A 23,760-nucleotide genomic window follows, 5' to 3' on the forward strand; every position below is an offset into this window, starting at 1 on the left:
AAGGTCTTCAACATGAATGTAGCATCTGCTGAGTTTAATACATGTATTTCAGTGGTGATTCCTGGTCAGAAAGTTATGTATTGGTGTGATACCGCAAGGGGGAGCTATATATTGAAATATCTCCTCCGCGATTGTGTTGTGAGGAAGAAGCAGCACGCAGGGCGTGGTGGGATAGGAGTCTTCTGACTGGAGGACTGAACAGTGCCCCAGCTGGCTAGCTGCAGAGAAGATGGCTGCAGCGGGGATATCCAGGCCACTGTCTGAAAACAGTGCACCGTTTGTAATGCTGCACGACGGCTAGCCTTCGTGTCACCCCGTTTATTTCGTCGTTTCTTCAAGGATACGAAGGGGATAAAGCATGGGGTCTCAAACACTTCAGATCCTCAGGCAGGGGGTCTGGGCTTCAATCACAGGCGGATGGTATTACGACCCCCATCAAAATACATTTGTCAATGCTTTGCACCTCTATATCTGGCTGTTCCTCCTGTGTTTCCCCTTCACGCTTTACATGGTGAGTAGCTAGCTAACCATTTTCCAGCTTTGTTTATGTAAGTAGGGAACTGTATAACGTTATTTGCTCTGGGGTGCCATCTATCCTCGTCAAAGCAATTCTGTACCGTTAGCTAACGTATATAGGCTGTTGACATAGCTGCTGCGCCTGGTTGTGTTTGGTTAGCTAGCCAGCTCGCGGCTAGGAAGATTCTTTTGTTTGGAATTTGCACTTAAACGAGATTAGTTCACTGTTGACATTATGGCAAGGTCGCGCTACAATGACAAATCTGTCCACTCACCGTTTTCCATATTGCTGATAATTGTTGTTTGTACTGTCACATGTCCATTATATATAACTACATATTTATCACCAGCTAACTAGCTAGCTCATGATTGTGACAGGAGAACTGGGTTAGTCTTTTCTTTTATGATGGAACGAAACATCAATTTCGCAGAGCTAGCACTACATATCGAACGTGATATTCTAGCAGCGACTCGTTGTTTTAATTTTGAGGTCTCAAAGTCCAAGGACATGACGTTACTGATCAAGCAAGGATACTTTTCGCTAGCTAGCCATTCTAGCTGGCTAGCTAGCTAGCTAATAACGTAACAAACGTAGCATGCTTTTTCCTGGCATGGATTAGTCATACCGTAGTTTTAACAAAGTCATCCAGATGTGTCACTGCCACTGCTTAGCGTTGTTTAACATAGACGGTGACCATCAGCTATTGGGCAATATGGTGATTCTAAAAGGTGCTGTTAGAAATAGATCCCGTATGTGAACTAGTTAGCTGCTAATGTGTTGTACACAGCGTGTTTGAGTGCACTTTCAGAAACCTTTCACCCATGCCTGGTCAATGTAAGGTACCTCTGACAGACGACTACTTTCTTTGCATAATACGGTGTTGAGAGCAAAGTGTGGTCCCTGGTCTATTTCAGGAGTGGAAGTGCCAAGATAGCTAGCCCTGAAGTCTATATAGAGCGGCAGGTCTTAACAGCCTTACGACCGCACATAAATGTTACTTGCATGATATGTAACAGCACATGAACACACCTCATCTCTTGTGCCAGTGTAGTGAAAGTAGGTCATTAAACTGTGGTAACATGTTGTAAAACATAGACTGTTGTCTGCCAGAGACTGTTGTCTGACAACTTGTTTTGACACCTAGAGTTAATGTTTAGGTGTTAGCTGAATAGGCTTTCATGCCATTTAGTATTGCAGATGAATTGGATTGAATACCTATTCAAGAAGTCATGCATGGTTCTATCACTCATCCTTAGAAAACATCATTTTGCAAAAGCTGTAAAATCATTCTGTAAAAGCTGTAAAATCATTCTGTAAAAGCCATTTTTCACCGAATCTAACTTCTGATCGTGTACGTCTCTTCACAGGCCTTGCCGCCCACCATGGTGATTGTTGGAATCTACTGTGGCGTGATTGCTGCCATGTTTCTGCTGCTGAAGATGGTGAACTACCGCCTCCATCATGCGCTAGATGAGGGGGAGGTGGTGGAGCACCGGGCCAAGGAGACTGAGGGCAGTAGAGCCGGCACAGACGGGGCCAACGATCGCCCACGGCAAGAGGACAGCAACGGCCCTGGGTAAGGTCAGCTTAGCGCTTAGCTTAGTGTTAGGATCAATCTTAATTAAGCAGTATTAGTAAGTAGCCATGAGAACCAATGGTTCTCGGCCTAGTGGCCCATAGGGCAGGAGCCTATCTCCTGACTCCTTAGTGTAAGAGAGCTTGATGTACAAGTACAAGACACTAGTATGATATAGCTTGATGTACAAGGACATGACGCTAGTATGTCGCAGGGACTTAGCCCCAATCCAACTCTTGATGCTGAGCGCCAAGCAGGGAGGCATTGGATACCATTTTTTATAGTCTTTTGCTGTGACTTGGTCGGGGATCAAAGCCCCAATCTCAGGGTGGACAACCACAAGGCCACTGAGCTGGTACTGTATGTAAGCAGTATAAGGAGAATTCATAATTAAGCTCTGTTTAATTTTGCGTAACTCGGGTCGAGGTCTTCTAGACTGCCGAAGTAGCTCATCAATCTTGTTTTGGACTCAGGCTCAGGCCAAAGGTTTGAGCTCTGGTCGTGTGACAAAGCAAACGGGATGCAGAACGCGAATCAGTAACGTCCACACCTCTCAGGCCAGGGAGATCAGAGTGGAAAAGGCCGGCCTGTTGTTGTGATCCCACTGCCTTCGCTGAGGAGAACTAGCTCCCGTGGTGTTGCAATGAAAACCACAGTTCCAGGTTCCAGTGCTTTACCGCCCAGGCCATGGAGAATGACTCATTTGTGCACATTCCTGATGGAGTGCAGAACAGGATGCTGTGGGAAAAGGGAAAACCAGTGAGAACGATGAGATCTTCACCACAGGGGCAGCAGACATGTTGCCAGCCTACACATCTGGAGTTGCATTCCAGGTTGTTTTAGTTTACAACAGACAAGCCAGTTCAGATGAATGGAGTTTTTTAAATTTTATTTTATATACCACCGTTCTACCTTTCCCCTCCCAAACCCTCCATCAATGCTCTGTTGTTTTTTTATGGTTTGACCTGACCTGTTATGAAACGTTTTTGGCCTTTTAGAAATTATTTATAGATTGTTCTTGGCAAGCTGTTTGTTTTAACATACCGACCGGTTAAACAAGCATTTCCAGGGCAGGCTATAAATAGCGGCTTGAATGTTTAGTTTTTCCATCCACACTATTACCTGCATTTATTAAATTAAAACAATATATAGGCATATTATGTAATGACATTAGTTTGTTTGTATTGAAAGATTTAAAGGAACAGAGTGGATTGGGGTGAACTGGGTCAATGGTTCATTTTTGTCAGTGTTATTCATCCACACTCCGGCCAGGGGAGTCAGTAATCATGGAGAGCATTGTTGTGGTGCTAGGTAACTAAAGTGTGTGTGTGTGTGTGTGCGTGTGTGCGTGCGTGCGTGCGCGTATATGTGTGTGTGTGCGCATGTGTTTGTGTGTGCAGGGACCCTGGTGGGGGTATTGAAATGGCAGACTTCATTCGAGAGGAAACGCCACCAGTGGACTGCAGCTCCAGGAACTCCTACACCGGGGTGGACTCTAACCACCAGGTACGCAGAGGACTCGAGGGATCTTCAGTCTAACAAGAAAATACCTGCAGAAAGAGGGCTACCTCCATTTAGATCATTCTGTCTGCATGCACTGTCACTTGGATCACTTCAACTACATCGCATGTCCTAAGACTTTTAATAATGGGGATGGGCGCAACTACACCTCAGCATCAGCGCATCCTTTCTGAAAGTTCAGTATACTTTGCGATGTATTTTTAAACCCGTAACCCCCCTGAGTGCCGTGTTCTAGGTCTCTGTGCGTTGTGTCCTTGAGTCACTCGTCAGCCAGCTCGCGCCCCTCTGCTGCAGTGTGCCTCCTCGTAGGAGCAGCAAACGCACGGCGGCCATCTGTCTAGGTCTCTAGTGTCAGGAGAGTCAGTGGACAGCCGAAGGATTGATATTCGATTTGTGTATTACTCATCACTTTTCTGTAGCTTGCTCATGGAGGAATCAGATGTGAAAAAGCTTGTTCCTGACGATCACTATCCTTACCATGACACCCGTGCCTGGGCCGTTCTAAAGGTCCTCCTTCTGTCTCTCCTTGTCCATTCAGATTGCGTCGATCCATGGAGGAACAACAACAGCCAAAGGTAAATTAAACACGTTCTGAAGGTTCACTCACGTCACTTTACATTTATGTCTCAAACAAAGGTGAGAACAAGGAGAGAAATTCAGGCCTTTTGTTTAGTTCTGGTTTTCCTTTATCACACTCTTCCAGATGGCCCTTCACTGCGTTTATATCATATCACCACCAGCCACTTTTGGCCACACCGCCCCTAGGGGATGTGGTCTGACTCAGCACTGCCGTGACCTCCAGTCACACTAAGACGTGGCAGCTGTGACAGCAAAGTGCTGGGTTCGCAAGGACGGCATACTTTGCGTAAAACCCCCGTTAGCACATGTAAAGGGAGCCTGTCTCAGTGTGGAGCGATTCTTATTTGGAAGACGGGGAAAGGAGGATGAACTCTCACACAATTGCACTTCGGGTCCATGATTTAGTAGTGTTAGAGGGAGGCGACTGCGATGTGTGAATTATTCAGTACGCTCGCCCTGTGCCATGCTAATTAGCTAGCAGTCTCTGATGACAGGAAGGGGCCTGAAGTGGGAGAAGGGCTCTGCTGGGTTTAGCTTTTTAATCTCCCCCCCCTCCCTCCCCCGGGGGCTTGACTTTGCTCATGCTGTCCATCACAAACTTCGACTCGCTCAGGACAACCTTTGAAAACTATTTAGAGCGACTAGATTCTTATCAGATTTTTTTTACTTGTTGTATCCAATACTGCATTCAATACTTTTTTGAGTGTATGGCTCTGTTCAAACAAGGTCAATGTGCTATACGAGCAGTCCTCTCTCTGGAATACTGTATGTTTGTTTAAAGAGCGTTAAAACGGTTGTAGAGAGAAGCCGGGCGTGGAAGTGTTTTAACCCTGCTGGGAGCCGTGTTGTGTGTGGGTGTCCTGAGAGAGTGGATTAATAAGTGATGAAACCTGTCCTCTCTTCATCCTTCTGTTTCTGCAGGAGGAGATGTGGGGAAGACCTTGGATGATATCAGCTTGACTCTGGTTCAGAGCTGTAGCCAGGATCATGGTAAGAAGCCTAACTGGTCGACGCAAAGGCCTAAACACCTATGTGAATAATGATAATAACTGGTGTTTTAACCCATTATTACAGTCATGAGATGGTCAGTGAATAATTGAACCCCACTCTCTGATACATACGTGCACGCACACACACACACACACACACACACACACACACACACACACACACACACACACACACACACACACACACACACACAGACTTACTTACTTTATTTATCCCTCCATCCCTCCCTCCACCCCCCCCCTCCATCCATCCATCCATCCCTCCCTCCCTCCCTCCCTCCCTCCCTCCCTCCCTCCCTCCCTCCCTCCCTCCCTCCCTCCCTCCCTCCCTCCCTCCCTCCCTCCCTCCATCCCAGAGGTAAAATTGTTCAACTTGCTTGTTCTCTCCTTTTCCTTCCCTTGTAGATCTGATGTCAGACCCAAAGATGTGCTGCCTTGTTTCCAACGACTCCTTCGCCTCCATGCAGGCCTCCACCTCCCTGGGCCCCCCGGAGCTGGCCAGGGAACCCACGGACCTCTGCGGCCCTGCCCCGCACCACTTCAGCCAATCCCTTTCCACTTCCTGTGACGCGGAGTCGACCAGCCGCGGCCCGCTGCACTCTCAGTCCTTCAGGAAGGAGCCCCGCTCACGGGGCCTGCCGCGCACCTCCAGCTCGGCGGGCTCCGCCTTCCCCGACCCCTCCTTGCCAGACTTCAGTCTGTACCCCCCGCCGCGGCGGGGCGGCCTGGACCCTGTGTGCGAGCTGGAGGCCGCCAGGACCCCCAGGGTCGGCCAGGGGGACGGGGGGACGGCCGAGCGGCCCCACCAGCAGGACCAGGCGGCGGAGTGCTACAGACACCCGGACCCCCGCAGGCTGGTCCGCTCGGCCTCCAGGGAGGCCGGGGAGGGGGGCTCCGGTCTGTACCAGGGGGACGCGGGCGGCGGAGGGTGCCGGGGCCCCGGTGGCGGCGTGGGGAGGGGAGGAGGGGGGGGGGAGCGCAGCGCCGACAGCCTGCGGAGCCTGAGCACGCGGAGCAGCGGCTCCACCGAGAGCTACTGCAGCGGCACGGACCGCGACACCAACAGCACGGTCAGCAGCTTCCACAGCGAGCAGACCAGCTCCACGCATGTGGAGAGCCTCCTCTCGCTCTCGGGGGACGAGCGCGGCCGGGAGAAGGGGGAGGCGGCCCCCGGCGCCCCCGCCAACGGGAGGACTTCCAGCCTGGGCAGCGGCGGCTCCAGAGGGCCGAGTGGCCTGCCGTCGAGAGAGGCCAATAAGAACCCCCACGCCAACGAGCTGACCGCCAAACAGCCGACTGACGCGGCGTCGCCCTCCGCCACCCAGGAGCCGGAGGAGCCCTGCGGCCGCCAGGACGAGCCCGGCCCCAGGGGCGGCGCTGACGGCTCGGTCTGCGCGGCCGGCAGGGAGCAGGAGCGCGAGAAGGAGGACGTGCGGCCGAAGTCGGCCAACCTCGTCCAGCGGACGTCTTCTTCGTCGGCCGGGCGCAGCGGGCGTCGGAGGACGGGCAAGAAGCGGGCGAGCAGCTTCGATGCTAGCCGCCACCGGGACTACATGTCCCTGCGCGGCATGGCCAAGCCGCGCAGCGCCGTGTTTGCGGCGGGCGGGGAGGAGTACTCGAGCGACCAGAGCGAGCTCAGCTGCGCCTCCAGCCTCCACTCAACCCACCACCTCAGCACAGACAGCTCCTCCAGCGCCACCTCGCACTCCTGCCACTCGCCAGAGGGGCGCTACCGCGCCCTCAGGGCCAAGCACACGGCAGCCGCTGCCACCGCCGCCGCCTCCCCTTCGGCGAAGGGCGTGGCGGGACTGGAGGGGGGCGGGGGGAGACCGGGAGGGAAGCGCCGCGCCTCTCGACGCACCCCGAGCACGGGCAGCGCCAAAACCCACGCCAGGGTGCTGAGTTTGGACAGCGGCACGGCGGCCGCCTGCCTTAATGACCCCGGCCGCCTGGGGGCCCCGGCCGGCCCCCGCCCCCTCACCACCTCCAAGTCGGACCTGGAAGCCAAAGAGGGGGAGGTCCTGGACGCCGCCTCTCTGCTGGGCCGGGCCTCCCAGCTGGAGTCCGTCACGCGCTCCAGGAACAGTCTGCCCAACCAGACGGCCTTCTCCGAGCATCAGGACGTCACCGCTGGCTCCTCGCGGGGTGGGTATATTACACACCACTAGCAGACACACTCGATGTGCTCCGATCCCCTCGGACAACACTCATATTCAACAAACGTTCACAAAATGGCCAGATTAGGTTTTGTATGTAAATTTAATACATGGGAAGATATTTAACTGTCAATCAATATACATGAGCAAATGAAGGAAATAGAGGAATCACCATATGCATACATTCATGTTTTGCATGGTGACCTAAGAATGATGATGTCAGGTTCCATATTCATTCTGGTGGTTCTGATTCTGAATTGGTTAATGCAGTAGCCTCATCATCACTAAAGTTGGACGGCTGAGCAGACGTGAACATTTGAATCATTTGACTTGTTGATTTACTGCAGTCAGAACATTTAGGCTAATTACAGTGCTATTACAGCTTCTCTCTTAGTGCCTGCGATGTAGAATTGTTTCTTGCAGTGATACTGGAACACTAGATTTTGTCGCGAGGACGCGCTGGATTGTGCTGTGTAGGTCTGAAGGTCATTCTATTGTTGCTTTTGTGTGAGCGCGCTTATAAAATGTTGTCTGCTGTGTTCATTCAGGGTTAGCATGGAGAGTGCAGTGACAGTTCCAGTCCGAGCACATTGTTCTCTGTGTGATTCTCCATTAGCATGATGGGACAGTGTGTGCTCTGTGCCAGGTCACGGAAAGTAGCAACTCTTTCTTTGAGCCTGTGGCTGTAGTAGGCCTGTAGCTGTAAGCACTGATCCCCCTACTCGTTATAAAGAAACTGTCATAGTTTGGCTTTTGGTTCTCATTCTGCACCGTTTTTGCTGTCCTTGGCACGTGGGCGTTTGTTCATGGTATGGGTGAACATTGATTGTTGTTTGGCTCCGTGGCTGAAACACTTGTTGGCGCTAGTCAACAAGTCAGGGTGTGCCTGGACATGCTCGCCAGCATTGGCAACACTGATCCATGATTTGTGCGTTTACGTTTTTTGTCCGCAAACTAGTCAGGGTATTTAATTTTGATCTTTTGATCATTTGGTCTGAATCCCAGATCGACCTGTCCTGGGGGCTGTATGTGAGGGGAGTTGCTGGACTCAGCGGTGATTGCATGGCATGAGAACACACACACACACACACACACACACACATGCCCAGCAGTGGCAGCGTCTTTGAACCCAATCAGTTGTTGCCCTGATCACAGCTACTGTCCGAAGTTCAGGGATGAAGCAGTAGTGTGCACAGGCTCTGCCTCCCGTTGACACGCCAGGGGAAACTGAGCCCTCCGGCTCCCTGTAGCTCGGAGCAGGGCAGCCACGCCGCTGACTGACCCACCCACTCTCTCTTGCCATGACAGCCGGCCCGGGGAGCGAGGACGCGGTCACGTTTCGGCGTGAGCGTAGCACGTTCCGCCGACAGGCGGTGAGGCGGCGGCACAACGCGGGGAGTAACCCCACGCCCCCCACCTCCCTCATCGGATCACCTCTCAGGTAACGCTGTGCATGGTTCAAGGGGGACTCTTGGCGGGAGTTCTGGGAATGGGTGGTTTGTTTTGAGCATGTGGATGGCTGCCCCCCCCCTCCCAACACCTCCACCCCACCCACTATACTACATTAAACTCTTCCATTCCCACTACTGACCCTGGTCTTGTATTGTGGAATGCTGGGCGCTGGCATGGCCTCCTGTCTCTGGCAGTGCGGGTGTTGCTCTTCTCTGCACGAGATTTCTTTTCCTTTGTCTTTGTTTGCTGTTTTTTCATTGGGATTTTCACTGTTTCTCATTTGCTTCAAATTCCAAATCTTTCACTTTATTGTCATAGATCATGTCAGAAAAGACTGTTCTGGCACCGATGACAGAATACTCTTTTAATAACGCAAGTAGTCAGATCTTGAAGGCCAGATCTACTTTTGGCTTGCCTTCCGTTGGCTCTCAAATACCCATGATAGGCTCAATAACAATAACATTTGTACTGTATCAAGTTACTATGGCCTTAGCCAACGCCCTAGGGGGAGAGATGTCTATATCCATCGTATTAAAAACCTTGGATTGAAGTTAGCTGAGCAGTCTTTCTCTGAGATAGCAGGGCACATTGTAGGAGGAAAAAACTGTTTGTACTTTGTGACAAGAGTCCTCAGGTTACTGTGCCTTCAGTTCTGTTTTTCAATTTTGACTGATAAAGATCCAGCAGATATTGGGTCTATCGTCACAGGGTGTCAGAGGATCCCGAGCTGTACTTTTCCTACTAGCAGGATGTCTCTACCGTTCCTGCAGTTACCAGGTGCTAGAATTAACTTCTCCAGTCCCAGGTGACTGTGACAAGTAGATGTTTACTGGCAATTGGCCCCAAATCACCGAGACTGCTCATCTTAGTTTAGGCTATATTATTTCATTCAAGAGTTTTATCCCGTATCATGACATTGCTTTAGTTGTGGACTGGACTCTCGATTGGCTGCCTAATCTTGAATGTGTGCTCAGAGTCCACCAGGCTTGTTTACATCCTCTGGTTTTGAAACACCAGTTGTCCCTCCTCGGACCGTCCTCCCCCATCTTGTGTGTTCCCCTTGCAAGGTTACATGTCCAAAAAGCTGAGCCTCAGAAATGTTAAGCAAGGAGAACTTTGAGAAGTCTGCCAGGGGTCAATAAGCTTGCAAAATGCAAACCAGTTTCCATTCCAAACCTGTCCCTTGCCAAACCCACCCCCATCTCCTCACCCCAAACATCACCATACCCTTGTCCACTACCTTTTTACAGCATTACTGTGTCCTCCCTGACAAGTCCTGACTGCACTAGGCAGCGTATCTCTTATATATATCCTCCCAGAGTGTAGCCTAATGTATCACTCGTGGTCATCCCGATCTGAAATTTGAGTAGGCTTCCTGTGTGTAGACCCTCCGAATCTAGTTTCTCAGATCAGGTTCTCCACAGTAGCTCTCCCTGTCTGATAGTCCCCGTCTGATGTAGGTTTTAGTAGTATTATCTTACTTTTCTGGTATTCATATCCTTATCTCTCTCTGATTTGTCTGTTTGTCTGTTTGTGATCTACTCATCTCCGTCTCCTTGTGCCAACCCTTCCCTCCCTCCTTCCCAAACTTTTATTCATCTAAATATTGCCTCCGGATTAGTCTGGATTATCCTGCTCCTGCCTCCATCCCCTCTGCCGTTATTGTGTGTCAACTCCCCTCTCTCATGTCCTCCCCTGTCCCTGTCCCCTTCCCGCTGTCCTCCTCCTCTGGCAGTCTTCAGGAGGCCCTCAGCCAGGCCTCCCAGCCTTCTACTTCCCAGGTGAAAGGTCAGCCGTCCCGAACCCCATCCCAGGTGACTGTGCTGAGCGCAAGCGCCTCCCTGCTGGCCAGGAATGGAAGTGCGCACCTGGAGGGCTCTCAGGACAAGGCCTCGACTGTTGGCACTACCAGCCTGCAGGATGACTTCGGTAGGGGAGGCGAGGGCAAACGAGCTGGACAGGGGAACACTGACAATGAGAGGAATACCTTTTTAAGTTAGCAGTGTTCACTGTGGGAACGGTTCATGTGGCTCCCGTCCGTGAATTCTCTCAATGATCCGCGTTTCATATATTTGAACTCTTGATTGCCTGATCAGGGTTCGTCAAGCCTTTGAAACTCACCACGGAGGCTCGGGTGATTGTGGGTGTGGGTTATTTATCAGGAGCTATGAAGACCTTTGGGACTATCTTAATCAGCTGTGTGTATTGAGCCTTGACTGTGTAAGACTGCGAACGGCGCTTTGTGTGTCCACAGCTGTTCCGATGAGCATTAATTAGCAGCAGTAGAATAGAATGGGAAATTTGTCTTGGACTCTTTGCTGCACAAATCAACTCGTAGCGGTGAGGTCTTGGCAGGGATGTTGCCCTTGGTGCACTGACAGCGCTGTGGGAGCCTCCCGTTAGTCAGGTGACTACCCTGTTCTTCACAACGTTAAGATGTAGCGAGAACCAGGACTGTACCAGGATCCTGACACATTCAGCCAGTCTCCAGTCTCTCCCTCTCTATCAAATGCTGCATGTAGGCGCAGGCTATTCCCTGGTGCCTCCGACAAATAACTTGATAAGATCGCACGCTCAGTACGGCCATGCCAGACATGCTTTGAATCTCATGACATACATAGTTACTCTGCCCATGTTTCAGCATTGTTTAGTAAGCTGAGACTGTTGTAGATGCCACTGCACTATAACGGAGGGAGTTCATGGTCACCGAGTGTTCGTCGGTGCAGCGTGCATGCTGACCATGAGTCGGACACATCATAGCATCTGTGAGACACATCATAGCATCTGTGTCAGTAGGTTTATGGACATCCACAGTGGTCAGTGGATCTTCACCCGTATTAACAGACCACAGTGCACCTCGTGCTGTTACTGTAGGTTTTACCCGAGCACTGACCGTGTCTCTGTTCTCGTCATTTCAGGGAAGCTTACCCCCTCCTTATATGAGGCTGGTGGTTGTGACATGTCCCTGGTCAACTTTGAACCTGCAACCAGACGAGCCTCCAACAACATATGGTGAGTACAGGACAGCGGAGACGCCCAGGGATCTCGGGTTCAACCAGAGACACGCTGCAAAACCAAACTAATTTTCGCTGATCATCAGTAGTCACTTTTCTGTTTGGCCTCTCCGCAGGGACACTGACTCCCACCTCTCCAGTTCTACCTCAGTTCGTTTCTATCCCCATGACCTGGTGAGTTATCGTGTGTGTGTGTGTGTGTGTGTGTGTGTGTGTGTGTGTGTGTGTGTGTGTGTGTGTGTGTGTGTGTGTGTGTGTGTGTGTGTGTGTGTGTGTGTGTGTGTGTGTGTGTGTGTGTGTGTGTGTGTGTGTGTGTGTGTGTGTGTGTGTGTGTGTGTGTGTGTGTGTGTGTGTGTGTGTGTGTATCTGTGTGTGTGTGTGCGCGCGTGCGTGCATCTGTCTTTGTGGCTCTATGTGTGAGTGTGTGCGTGCGTGCGTGCATCTGTCTTTGTGGCTCTATGTGTGAGTGTGTGCGTGCGTGCGTGCATCTGTCTTTGTGTCTCTATATCTGTATGCGTGTGTGTGATCTCATGCCATGCGATCATGACGTGTGGTAGTTCTCATATCGGGTCAGCTATCTCTCCCTCAGATCCGTCTGAACCGTCTCCTGACCATGGACCCGGAGCTGCTAGAGCAGCAGGACAGGGACCTGAGCCCGGAGCTCCAGGACGCCCCGCTGGGCCCCGAGGACCCTGCCGCCGCCGCCGCACACAAGGCCAAGCAGTATTACCGCTTCTGGCTGCTGCCCTATCTGTGGGTGGGCCTGCACTTCGACAGACTCACTTTACTGGCTCTGTTTGACAGGTAGGACAGGCTGGCAGCTCGCTAAAAGGGAGAAGGAGGAGGGGATTTTGGGGGGGGGGGGTCGTATTAGCCATGTCAGAAACCCACTGTGTGTATATTGATTTGTTAGCCCCTGGTTGTGTTTAGTGTTGTTCTTTTTCTCCCGTGTTTGCGACAGAAACCGTGAGGTTCTGGAGAACATCTTGGCAGTGGTCCTGGCGGTCCTGGTGGCCTTCCTGGGCTCGGTTCTACTGGTCAACGGCTTCTTCACTGACATCTGGGTCTTTCAGTTCTGCCTTGTCATTGCCAGTTGCCAGTACTCTTTACTGAAGGTCAATATTTGAACTTAAGAGACTTCATGTGGCATGTCGGTTGATAAGTGTTTAAAGTAATGACTTGAAATTAACTGTGTTCTGCCTGTTCCTTTCTCAGAGTGTTCAACCAGACTCCTCATCCCCTCGACATGTAAGTGTCCTTTATCAGCAATATGCATGAAATCACATCAAATTAAACTTGATTTATATAGCACAGTTCATACAAAAATGCAAAACAATGTGCTTTACAGAAAGAAGGACATGTACTGACCCTATTCCTAATTTTCCAGAGGGAAGCAAAAAAACTTGAGCCACTTGATTTGAGCCAATATAGGAGAACTGTAAAAATTCTTCCTTGCATCTCTTTTTCACACTTATCCCTATCACAGCATCACTATCACAAATCACAACTATAGCCCTAGATTCAATTATTCTGTCTTGTGTGACCTCCCTGTCTGGTGTGGGTGTTCAGAATGGTGTTTACTCCTGCTGAGCACCCCCCCTAGCTCCCTCTCCCCCGGTCTGTCCTGAAACTGTGTCTTTTATTAATGTAACTCCTACTCCGCTGCAGGCAAAGGCTTTAAATAGCTGACGAGAGTTTAGACTACAGCCCCCCCCACCCACCACCTCACTCTGTCTCTATCTCCAGTCCTTGCTTCTTTCTCTGTGTCTCTTTTTCTGACACACGGACACTTTTTAAAGACATGATTTATTTAATCTGTTTGCCGGTGCATAAACTGTCAGTCGTCAGCATTGCCGCAGACGTGCGTAAACCCACCGGGGTTGAAATCTGCACACACAGGCGCACGTTTTCCCTCACTCTTGCGTAACCTGACACTTCACACTTCCTCCTGCCCCTCGGAGAGAACGCTGATTTTCCTTCGGATGTTTTCAGGGCCATAACCGTATCATAGCCTATAGCCGGCCTGTCTACTTCTGCCTGTGCTGTGGCCTCATCTGGGCGCTCCACTACGGGAGCGAGAGGACCGTCTCCTCACGCTTCACCCTCTACGGCGTGGCGCTGCCCAGCTCGCTGGTGCTGGCCTCTGCCAGGGACCTGGTCATAGGTGAGGTCGTCCCGGACCATCACTGGGCATTTTTGAGTTTTTAATGTTGTTTTAATGTTTCATGTTTTTCTCATCTATCTGTGATGGCAAATTAAATTGGCAAGCCTTGTGGCATATGAGATAAAAATAAATCTGAATGTGATTATACTGAGTGCGGTGTTGTGAGGTGACCCCTGCTTCTCTCTGTCTCCCCACAGTCTTTACTCTGTGCTTCCCTGTCGTGTTCTTTGTGGGGCTCCTCCCACAGGTCAACACCTTCGTCATGTACCTGTTTGAGCAGCTCGACATCCATGTGTTTGGAGGAAACGGTGAGTCGCTCACACACGCGCAAGCCTCTTTGCTAATAATCTCCTCAACCCTTTTTGTGAGACGAGAGGACAAGGTGAGCGGGACATGTCGAAAACGTATTTGGATGACGTAGTGATTCACAGAACTGTTCTGCACTGCACAGATTTACGGAGTCTGCCTAGTGAGCGGAGGTGTGTGCTGACGTCTTCCTGTCTGTCTGAACCCCACAGCCTCCACCAGCCTTCTGTCATCTCTCTACAGTTTCCTGCGCAGCGTGGTCACCGTTGCCCTGCTCTACGGCCTCTGCTACGGAGCCCTGAAGGTGACGAGTCCCCCTAACGTCTCGCTCTGTTCCTAGCGTTGCCTGTACCATCATTTGACCTCCCCTTGTCTTAACAACGAGAGTCTTCATCGAGTAGTCTAACCTGTCCACTAGGTCACACTATTGCCAGTCCTAACCCGTTGATATGTTTTTTTGCGTTCTGACGTGTGTTAAATATCTGTTTGTGTGTCCGTCCGTCCTCCAGGAGACGTGGGAGCCCCATCACATCCCTGTGCTGTTCTCTGTGTTCTGTGGCCTCCTGGTTGCCGTGTCCTACCACCTCAGCCGCCAGAGCAGCGACCCCTCGGTCCTCATGTGAGTTACAGCTCATATGGGGTGGCTGTGGCCCAGGACGCAGAGCAGGGTCTCCAATGACCGTAGGGTCAGCGGTTTGAATCCCGGCTCCTCCTGTCCACATGTCGAAGTGTCCTTTGGCAAGACACTGAACCCCAAATTGCTCCCAATGAGCAGGATGGCACCTTGCATGGCAGCTGCTGCCATTGGCGTGTGAATGAGAGGCCATTGTAAAGCGCTTTGGATAAAAGCTCTATATAAGTGCAGTCCATTTACCGTTTTCCATTTACCATATTACGGAGTAGTCTTAGCCTGTGACCCCCTGAAGTTGGACAGGACTTTCTTGCTTCATGAAAAGTCTGCTTGTTTATAATAACAAAGACATTTCACAACCATTTGTTTTGTTGCTAGCTAACTTGTCTCTGATAATGATAAACATATAATATCAAATTGTTTCTAATTAATTTTAATGAAAAATGTGTCTATAGAATTTAAAATCCCGTCCAACTAGAGAGGGTTGTACGCTAAATAAAGCATTAGTAATGTATCTGTTATTTGCTTTTTGCACTTTATAGTCTAGAATAATGCTTTCCTTGAAATGCATAGACCTAAAATGGTCCGTGATGCTATGTGGCGATATTACTGGTGGGTTATTTTTCATTCGGGCTGTAAGAACATGGTAGAACCTCATATTAGCGTCACTGTTGAAAGTAGTATTATGGTACCTTTTTATAGATCGTTGGTGCAGTCCAAGATTTTGCCCAACTTGAAAGACAAGAATCCAGAAGACCCCCTTTCTGAGGTGCAGGATCCTCTTCCAGAGAAGTTGAGGGGCTCTGTGGTGAGTCCACTATCTGTGTGACTATCTGATATCTCTGTGTCTAAGTTAGTATCTCTTCCCAAACTGAACCAGTCCTATTTAGATGTCAATGTGTTGGGCGTCCACCTATGAGGCCTCCATCCTAACCTTCTCAATGTCCCACAGAACGAGCGGCTCCAGTCAGATCTGATCGTGTGTGTGGTGATCGCTGTCCTGTACTTCGCCATCCATGTCAGCACGGTGTTCATAGTTCTACAGGTACAGTAGTACCAGTCCTCGCAAGGTGGACCTGATGACTGTGGCATCTAAACTTCGATTGGACTGCTACTGTGGTGTCTTATTCGAGAGAGTTGACCGCTCAAACACTAGACTGACTTAAACCTCTCTCTCTCTCTCTCTCTCTCCCTCTCTCCCTCTCCCTTCCCCTCTCTCTCTCTCTCTCTCTCTCTCTCTCTCTTATGGTCCTCATTGTCCCACAGCCCTTCCTGAGCTATATCCTTTATGCTCTCCTGGGGGCAGTGGGGTTGCTCACCCACTACCTGCTGCCCCAGGTACGCAAACAGCTGCCCTGGTACTGCTTCTCCCACCCGCTCCTTAAAACCAAGGAGTATTATCAGTTCGAGGTCAGGGGTAAGTCACCAAACACAGTCTTTATCGGAGGGGGCATGTTGCATCTGCACATCATGATCTAACACATTCCACTCTGCTAATTGATTGTTATCACAGGTGCAGCCCACGTGATGTGGTTTGAGAAGCTACATGTGTGGTTGCTGTTTGTGGAGAAGAACGTCCTGTATCCACTGGTCATCCTCAATGAGTTGAGTGGCAGTGCCAGGGAGCTGGCCAGTCCGAGGAAGCTGGACACAGAGTGAGTCCTCTAGCTTCTTTCATATCAATTTTTTCATTCATCTTTCTTGCTTTTTTTCATTCAGCTTTCTTTTAGACATTCTGTTCTCTGATGTGGTTAGTTATTAGGAAAGTGCTATATAGAGGTCATTGTCAACACCCTCTGAACAAGCAAAGGAATACAAAAAAACAGTACAACATTAGACCCCCACAAATAAATGAAACCAAATTAAAATAAACACAACTAAAAAACATTGGGGAAAATAGAAAATGTCACCATCAGTGATGGATGCATGTCTCTGTGTGTCCTCCAGGGTTGGAGCTCTGATGATCACTGTGGCGGGACTGAAGCTCCTGCGCTCCTCCTACAGCAGCCCCACCTACCAGTACGTGACTGTCCTCTTCACCGTCCTCTTCTTCACCTTCGACTACCGCCACCTCTCCGAGACCCTGCTGCTCGACCTCTTCCTCATGTCCATCGTCTTCAGCAAGGTGAGAGGACCGGATAGTTCGACACTTGTTTAATGGTTGGATCAGACTATTATGTAGATTGAATAGAAGCTCCATGGTCCTGTTCTCTGTCTCTTGTCGTTCTCTGTAGCTGTGGGAGCTCTTCTACAAGCTGCGTTTTGTCTACACGTACATCGCCCCCTGGCAGATCACCTGGGGCTCCGCCTTCCACGCCTTCGCCCAGCCCTTCGCCGTGCCTCGTATCCTTCCGCTCTGCTCACGGAGCTCAGATGAACGCAGACGTCTGGATGATTAGATAGTCACTGAGCAGATGTTGGACGTTTGAAAATGAATCCTTGACTCACAGAACGCCCAGACTCCGCCATGCTGTTTGTTCAGGCGGTAGTGTCAGCTGTCTTCTCCACTCCTCTCAACCCCTTCCTGGGCAGCGCCATCTTCATCACCTCCTATGTCCGCCCGGTCAAGTTCTGGGAGAGAGACTACAAGTACGGGCTCTCACATTCCACCAAGTCTCTGTCTCATTTATACTGCCGAAGATAGATAGATAGATTCATGATCTGGTGCTAGTCAATGTTTCTGTGTTGATTTCTGATGAAACGGTTTGCTATTGCAGCACCAAGAGAGTCGACCACTCGAACACCAGACTGGCCTCTCAGCTGGATCGAAATCCAGGTGGGAGCATTAACTGTCATACGTCTCTTGTCAATAAGCGAGGACAAGATTTCACATTGGGTTTGCTAAAACCTCTATTTCCCAACGTCCAGTATAAAGTTATCTTCTTTATGCTCCTACTTCGCAAGGCTCTGATGACAACAACCTGAACTCCATCTTCTACGAGCACCTGACTCGCTCTCTGCAGCACAGCCTGTGTGGCGACCTGCTGCTGGGCCGCTGGGGCAACTACGGCACGGGCGACTGCTTCATCCTGGCCTCCGACTACCTGAACGCCCTGGTGCACCTGGTGGAGATCGGCAACGGCCTGGTCACCTTCCAGCTCCGAGGGCTGGAGTTCCGAGGTGAAGGGGGGGACCCTCAGATCAGCATTGGAGCGCTGAGTGACATCTAATAATAAACGGTCCCTGCAACCTGCCTCGATTTTTGAGTTCAGTCTGAAGCTGGTTCTCTTTCTGTCAGGAACGTACTGCCAGCAGAGGGAGGTGGAGGCCATCACGGAGGGCGTGGAGGAGGACGAGGGCTGCTGTTGCTGTGAGCCCGGTCACCTACCCCACATGCTGTCCTTCAACGCCGCCTTTGGCCAGCGCTGGCTGGCTTGGGAGGTGCTGGTCACCAAATACGTCCTGGAGGGTTACAGCATCACGGACAACAGCGCCGCGTCCATGCTGCAGGTGTTTGACCTTCGCCGAATCCTCACCACCTACTACGTCAAGGTGAGCCGGGTACCTTTTTTTTTGTTCGACCTTACCCTGGAAGGACTGTACTATTTTTGTTTTTAATGGTACACGCAGGATTTAATGGTACACGCAGGATTGCGGGTGAAGAATTGTATAAAAGGAGAAAATGGAGTTCCGCATACCAGATAGCTCCTGTTAAAAGGGATTTTTTATTGCGAGTGCGTGCAACGCTTCAAGCCCAAAGGATCCTCCTCAGACTTCAGAAGTCTGGGGAAGAGCCTTTGGGCTTGAAACGTCACTCACACTCACAATTTTTAATGGGACCTATCTGGTGTGAGACACTCCATATTCCCCTTATCTACAAGATTTTGTGATCCAGCACCTGTCTCCTGTCTTCATTTATTCAGGGAATCATCTATTATGTAATCGCCTCGCCCAAACTGGAGGAATGGCTGGCTAATGAGACCATGAAGGATGGGCTGAGGGGCTGTGCTGAGAGGAACTATGTAGACCTGGACCCCACCTTCAACCCCAACATAGACGAGGACTATGACCACCGGCTAGCGGGCATCTCCAGGGACAGCTTCTGTGCGGTCTACCTGAGCTGGATCCAGTACTGCAACTCCAGAAAAGACAAGGTAGGACAACTTCAGTCCAATTTTCAATTCACAAGACCCCTCAATGTAACATTAGGCCGAGGGTGGAGTATTTTACTTTCCCTTTCGATATCCGAGGGAGAAACACTGCTGCTTGTTGACTCTTGGTTAAATGGATACCTGCTCTCTCCCCATCCTGCTCTCTCCCCATCCTGCTCTCTCCCCATCCGTCTGCAGCCTCTGGACAGTGAGAAGGACTCTGGCCTGGTGCTGCTGTGCTATGGTCTGTGTGTGCTGGGGAGGAGAGCCCTGGGGACGGCAGCGCACCACATGTCCAGGTGGGACGACCAGGAGTCACACTGAGCCTGAACAGTCACAGAGTATAGACACACAAGCACCCCTGCTTTGGAACCACTGTGTTGATTAACTGGTGTTGATTGTATTGATTAACACCTTTTTTTTGGTGATTATTCTTTGTTGCTGTGTAATTCATTCTTCCGTAATGTGCGATTTTCCTCCGGAGATCAATAAAGTACTACTACTACTCCTATTGCTGCTGCTGCTGCTACTACTACTACTACTACTACTGCTGCTGCTGCTGCTACTACTACTACTGCTGCTGCTACTACTGCTGCTGCTGCGACGACGACGACGACTACGACGACTACTACGACTACTACTACTACTACTACTTAATCTGCTCATTTCTCCTTTACCACACAGTAACCTGGAGTCGTTCCTTTATGGACTACATGCACTGTTCAAGGGAGACTTCCGCATCTCCTCAGTGAGGGACGAGTGGATCTTCGCTGACATGGAGCTCCTGAGGAAAGTTGTGGTGCCTGGAATCCGTATGTCTCTCAAGCTGCATCAGGTGAGGCCCTATGTAGTATACATGCTTAGTCAGGCTATGAGTTCTGAAAATGTGTTTTAGGTCAATCCCAATATCTTAACACCCCCCCCCCCCCACGTCCTGTCTCTCTCTCAGGACCACTTCACGTCTCCGGACGAGTACGACGAGCCGGCGGTTTTGTTCGAGGCCATCTCGTCCCACCTGCAGCACCTGGTCATCGCTCACGAGGGTGACCCGGCCTGGCGCAGCGCCGTGCTGTCCAACTCGCCCTCGCTCCTCGCCCTGCGCCACGTCCTTGACGAGGGCACCAACGAGTACAAGATCATCATGCTCAACCGCCGATACCTCAGCTTCCGGGTCATAAAGGTGCGGCGGTGATGTAACAGACAGGCGGCGAGCAGAGGACAGAGCTCAGGAGGCAGAGAGAGGCTAGAGCAGAGACACCTACAGGAGAGAGAGACCCAGGCCCCAAACCAGACACCAGCAAGAGAGAGCCTAAGTGTAGACAGAGCTGTAGAGGTTCACCAAAGATGCCTGAAAATGGAAAAGGGCTGTGAGTAGGCAGAGGTCGAAGGAAAGAATAGCTAATGACACCGTAGTTGGGTTGTTGTATTGTTCACCTTTGTTTACCGTCATGTGCCTCTCCTCCTGCAGGTGAACAAGGAGTGTGTCCGTGGACTGTGGGCCGGCCAGCAGCAGGAGCTGGTCTTCTTGAGAAACAGGAACCCAGAAAGGGGGAGCATCCAAAACGCCAAGCAGGCACTCCGGAACATGATCAACTCCTCGTGCGACCAGCCCATCGGATATCCGATCTATGTCTCTCCGCTGACCACCTCGTACTGTAACTCCCACCCTCAGCTGAGCCACATCCTGGGAGGCCCCATCAGCATCGGGAATATCCGTAACCTCGTTGTCAGCACCTGGCACAGGTCAGATTCTGCGAGATACATCTTCAATCAATCAATCAATCAAAGCTTTATTTGTATAGCGCATTTCATACCCAGAGGCAACACAATGCGCTTTACAGAGAACAAGGGACCTTCTTCATTCATGCCACTGGAGTGCCTGTTCATCCCCAAGATAATTTCTCCTCTGTGACGCAACCTCAGTTTGTTTATGTGTGTCATCTCTCTTGCCCCCCACGCCTCCTCTCTGTGTTCAGGTTGCGTAAAGGCTGCGGTGCAGGCTGTAACAGTGGGGGGAATATCGAGGATTCAGACACGGGGGGGTTGTCCTGCGCCAGTGGGAATGGGACGGTGGTGAGCGACTCTCAGCAGAGCTCGGTGTCCCAGGGCGGGGTGTCCCAGGGCGGGGTGTCCCAGGGCGGGGTGTCCGGACCCGCTCCACCGCTGTCCTACCAGCCGCACTCTCTGGGTAAGACCTTGCACGGACCTCAAGAGACGCCACCAAGAAACTGTGTGCTAAACGGCAAATGTTACTAAAATAATGCAATCCAAACCTCTCCCTCTCTGTTCAGGTACCAGCCAGAGCTCCCAGTCGGTCCAGTCCGGCCTGGTGCGCCACTCTCCCGCGCGCGCCTCGGTGGCCAGCCAGTCGTCATCCTACCGCTACGGCAGCAGCCGCCACTCGTCTCTGCGCACCTCCGCCACGGGCCTGGAGCCCTGCCGACGCTCGTCCACCAGCCAGCTGTCCCTGCGCACGCTGCCCACCTCCCTGCAGCTCCGCCTGGGACCCGGCTCCGACCCCGCCGGCCCCTCCGCCTCGCTCTCCAGCCACAGCATCCCTCCCTGCAAGCGGCACACGCTGGTCGGCCTGCTGGGTAGCGACGGGCCGGGCGGCGCCGTGGGCGATCCCCTCGGCCCGCAGCAGAACCACCACCACCAGCACCACCACCACCACCAGCACAACCCTGCCTCCACCTCGGTGCGCAGAGACGACATCTCCTACCGGGTGCAGGTTAGGAAACCTTGGCTATTTTGGAGAGCTGTCCCGGGATCGCTGCGTATATGTAATTTTTTGTATACAAGGACTTATATCGATAATGTCTGTTCTCTGGCGTTCCTCCTAGGTTGTTGACGTGAACCAGGTGCTGGAGAACATCAACCTGTCTAAGCGTAAAGAGCTGCAGTGGCCTGACGAAGCTCTGAGACTGAGGGCAGGGCGGACCTGCTGGAGGGACTGGAGCCCCCTAGAGGGCATGGAAGGACATGTAAGTGCACACTCGTACAACATCCTTGTGAATACCAACGTGATTCTCATTTTCCTGGGGCTCTTTCATGCACAGTTCAGTTTAATCTCATTTAGTGAAAGCCATACATAAATGAATGCACTTCTCTCTCTCTCTTTCTCTCTCTCTCTCTCTTTCTCTCTCCATCATATTCTTCTTTGACTGTCTCAACCACCACGCCCCCGTTGCAGGTGATTCACCGGTGGGTGCCTTGTAGCCGAGACCCAGCCAGTCGCTCCCATATCGACAAGACCATCCTGCTGGTACAGGTGGAAGATAAGCTAGTGCCCATTATTGAGACTGGGGTCATAGAGCTGGGGGCGGAGGTGTGAGCCGAGCGAGGACGTCGTCCAGCTGGGACAACTCAGCCAGAGCTCCTGGCTTACAGCGGGACAGCAGGGTCTGCAGGCAACAAGGAAATGGGAGGGAAAAAAACTCCCACACACACACACACACCCCGTCTTTAGTTCTGAGGGGGAAAGGAAGCCAGGGAAAAGTGCAAGTAGAGGCAGAGTACACAGCACACTCATAAAAACATATTCATTCTACTCATCTATCTGCCTTGCTCTGCGTGTCACACAAAATGCTGCATGACAGTTTACCCTTTTAGGTTGAACATTGATTGCTACTGGTGAATCTTCTTTTCTATGCATTTCTTTCATCATGTTGACAGATGCACACAGATGTGTGTAAACACACACACACATGCAAATGTGTACACAAACTCTGGTTTTGTGATTCTGACAGATATGAGTGTAAAGAACTTGCATAACTTGCAGTGTTTGTTTATTTTATTTTTGTTGTTTTGTCTCAAAATAATTTGCCAAAAAAGCCTGGCATTGAGAAATGACCAAGGTTTCATACATGTGAAAAGCTTTTTCTTTTGCTGCCAAGACTTCAGAGGAACTATAGTGTAGTTCAGGTGAAAAAGACATGCTGGTGCTTAACACATTATTTCTTTTTTTTTCATTGTCATTCCTGTTTGTTTAGTTTGGAAATGTCAAGAGTATATTTTGCGAGAAGAAAAAAAACTTGCACTATGATTTTTATTTTATTTACAGTGATGCACTACAATCTTGAGGTAATATCACATTTTATTTATTACAGACCCTGAAGGGCCATGGTTACCAATGCCTTGGGAATGAAAAAATGCAATCAATCATTGTTTTTTCAGCCATTTTTGTTTAATTGTTTTACGTTTGATAAACTTGAAAAAAAGTTTTTACCATATATGAATATATATTATGTCAATGTACAAAAGATTCTGTTTTGAATATTTATTACTGTGAACATGGTATTTACATTTTGTTACATCTTTTTTCATTTATGGGACAAAGGTTAATGTATCAATGGACCATCGGTTGAAAACAAGATGCCGAACTTTTGATGGACTGTTTCCATATTTAACTTAATTATTTTCTATATGGAGAAATAAAAAAGCGTTTGATTTACTGCTGTTATCTTTTACCAGTGTGCATCATTTTCCAAAATGTTCTTCATCTGCTTTTCAATCATCTTGGAAAGTTACGATTAGGTGATCTGATCAATTACAGGAACATTTCCTCTCATTTACCCAGCAGTACAGCATTTGCAGTGTACAGACATGAAAAAATCCAGTCTGGAAGTCTCTTTTCAGTGTGTGATGCAGTCAACCATTGATCTTAAGAGTAGGCGCGTCTTTTGAGCAATCATTGAACATTATCACATGATGTAGGCCTACCACATGACTAGTATCTGAGCA

General features: G+C 50.4%; 1 protein-coding gene across 5 annotated transcripts; it reads left to right on the forward strand.

Moving 5' to 3' along the window:
• Positions 1–283: 283 nt before the first annotated feature.
• On the forward strand, positions 284–23,420 carry pcnx1 (pecanex 1). Of its 5 annotated transcripts, none has more exons than XM_084438527.1 (36): positions 284–511; positions 1,885–2,093; positions 3,494–3,599; positions 4,153–4,189; positions 5,115–5,183; positions 5,609–7,348; positions 8,668–8,800; positions 10,547–10,740; positions 11,730–11,823; positions 11,942–11,999; positions 12,400–12,629; positions 12,787–12,940; positions 13,041–13,073; positions 13,818–13,989; positions 14,187–14,297; positions 14,508–14,599; positions 14,805–14,914; positions 15,629–15,734; positions 15,879–15,971; positions 16,193–16,343; positions 16,440–16,581; positions 16,874–17,051; positions 17,161–17,269; positions 17,386–17,515; positions 17,644–17,702; positions 17,831–18,046; positions 18,165–18,418; positions 18,790–19,020; positions 19,216–19,316; positions 19,702–19,852; positions 19,967–20,197; positions 20,486–20,760; positions 20,994–21,205; positions 21,309–21,748; positions 21,861–22,001; positions 22,211–23,420. In XM_084438527.1, the coding sequence occupies exons 1-36, from the start codon at positions 359–361 to the stop codon at positions 22,349–22,351; spliced, it is 7,056 nt and encodes a 2,351-aa protein (XP_084294653.1). In that variant the 5' UTR covers positions 284–358; the 3' UTR covers positions 22,352–23,420. The 5 variants fall into 5 exon arrangements, with proteins under 5 accessions (XP_084294653.1, XP_084294654.1, XP_084294656.1 ...); XM_084438528.1 differs by having other exon boundaries at positions 12,415–12,629; XM_084438529.1 differs by lacking the exon at positions 284–511 and adding an exon at positions 1,135–1,245.
• Positions 23,421–23,760: the final 340 nt, after the last annotated feature.

This window comes from Borostomias antarcticus (assembly GCF_949987555.1).
Source record: "Borostomias antarcticus genome assembly, chromosome: 5".
NCBI classification, from domain to species: Eukaryota; Metazoa; Chordata; class Actinopteri; order Stomiiformes; family Stomiidae; genus Borostomias; species Borostomias antarcticus.

What these genes read in the sequence shown, in the direction of transcription:
- pcnx1 (XM_084438527.1), top strand. Translation starts at nt 359, where the DNA reads ATGGGGTCTCAAACACTTCAGATCCTCAGGCAGGGGGTCTGGGCTTCA. An exon ending in TGTCCATCGTCTTCAGCAAG is followed by an intron (nt 17,052 to 17,160) that starts GTGAGAGGACCG and finishes CGTTCTCTGTAG; the next exon opens with CTGTGGGAGCTCTTCTACAA. An exon ending in GCAGCGCACCACATGTCCAG is followed by an intron (nt 19,317 to 19,701) that starts GTGGGACGACCA and finishes TTTACCACACAG; the next exon opens with TAACCTGGAGTCGTTCCTTT.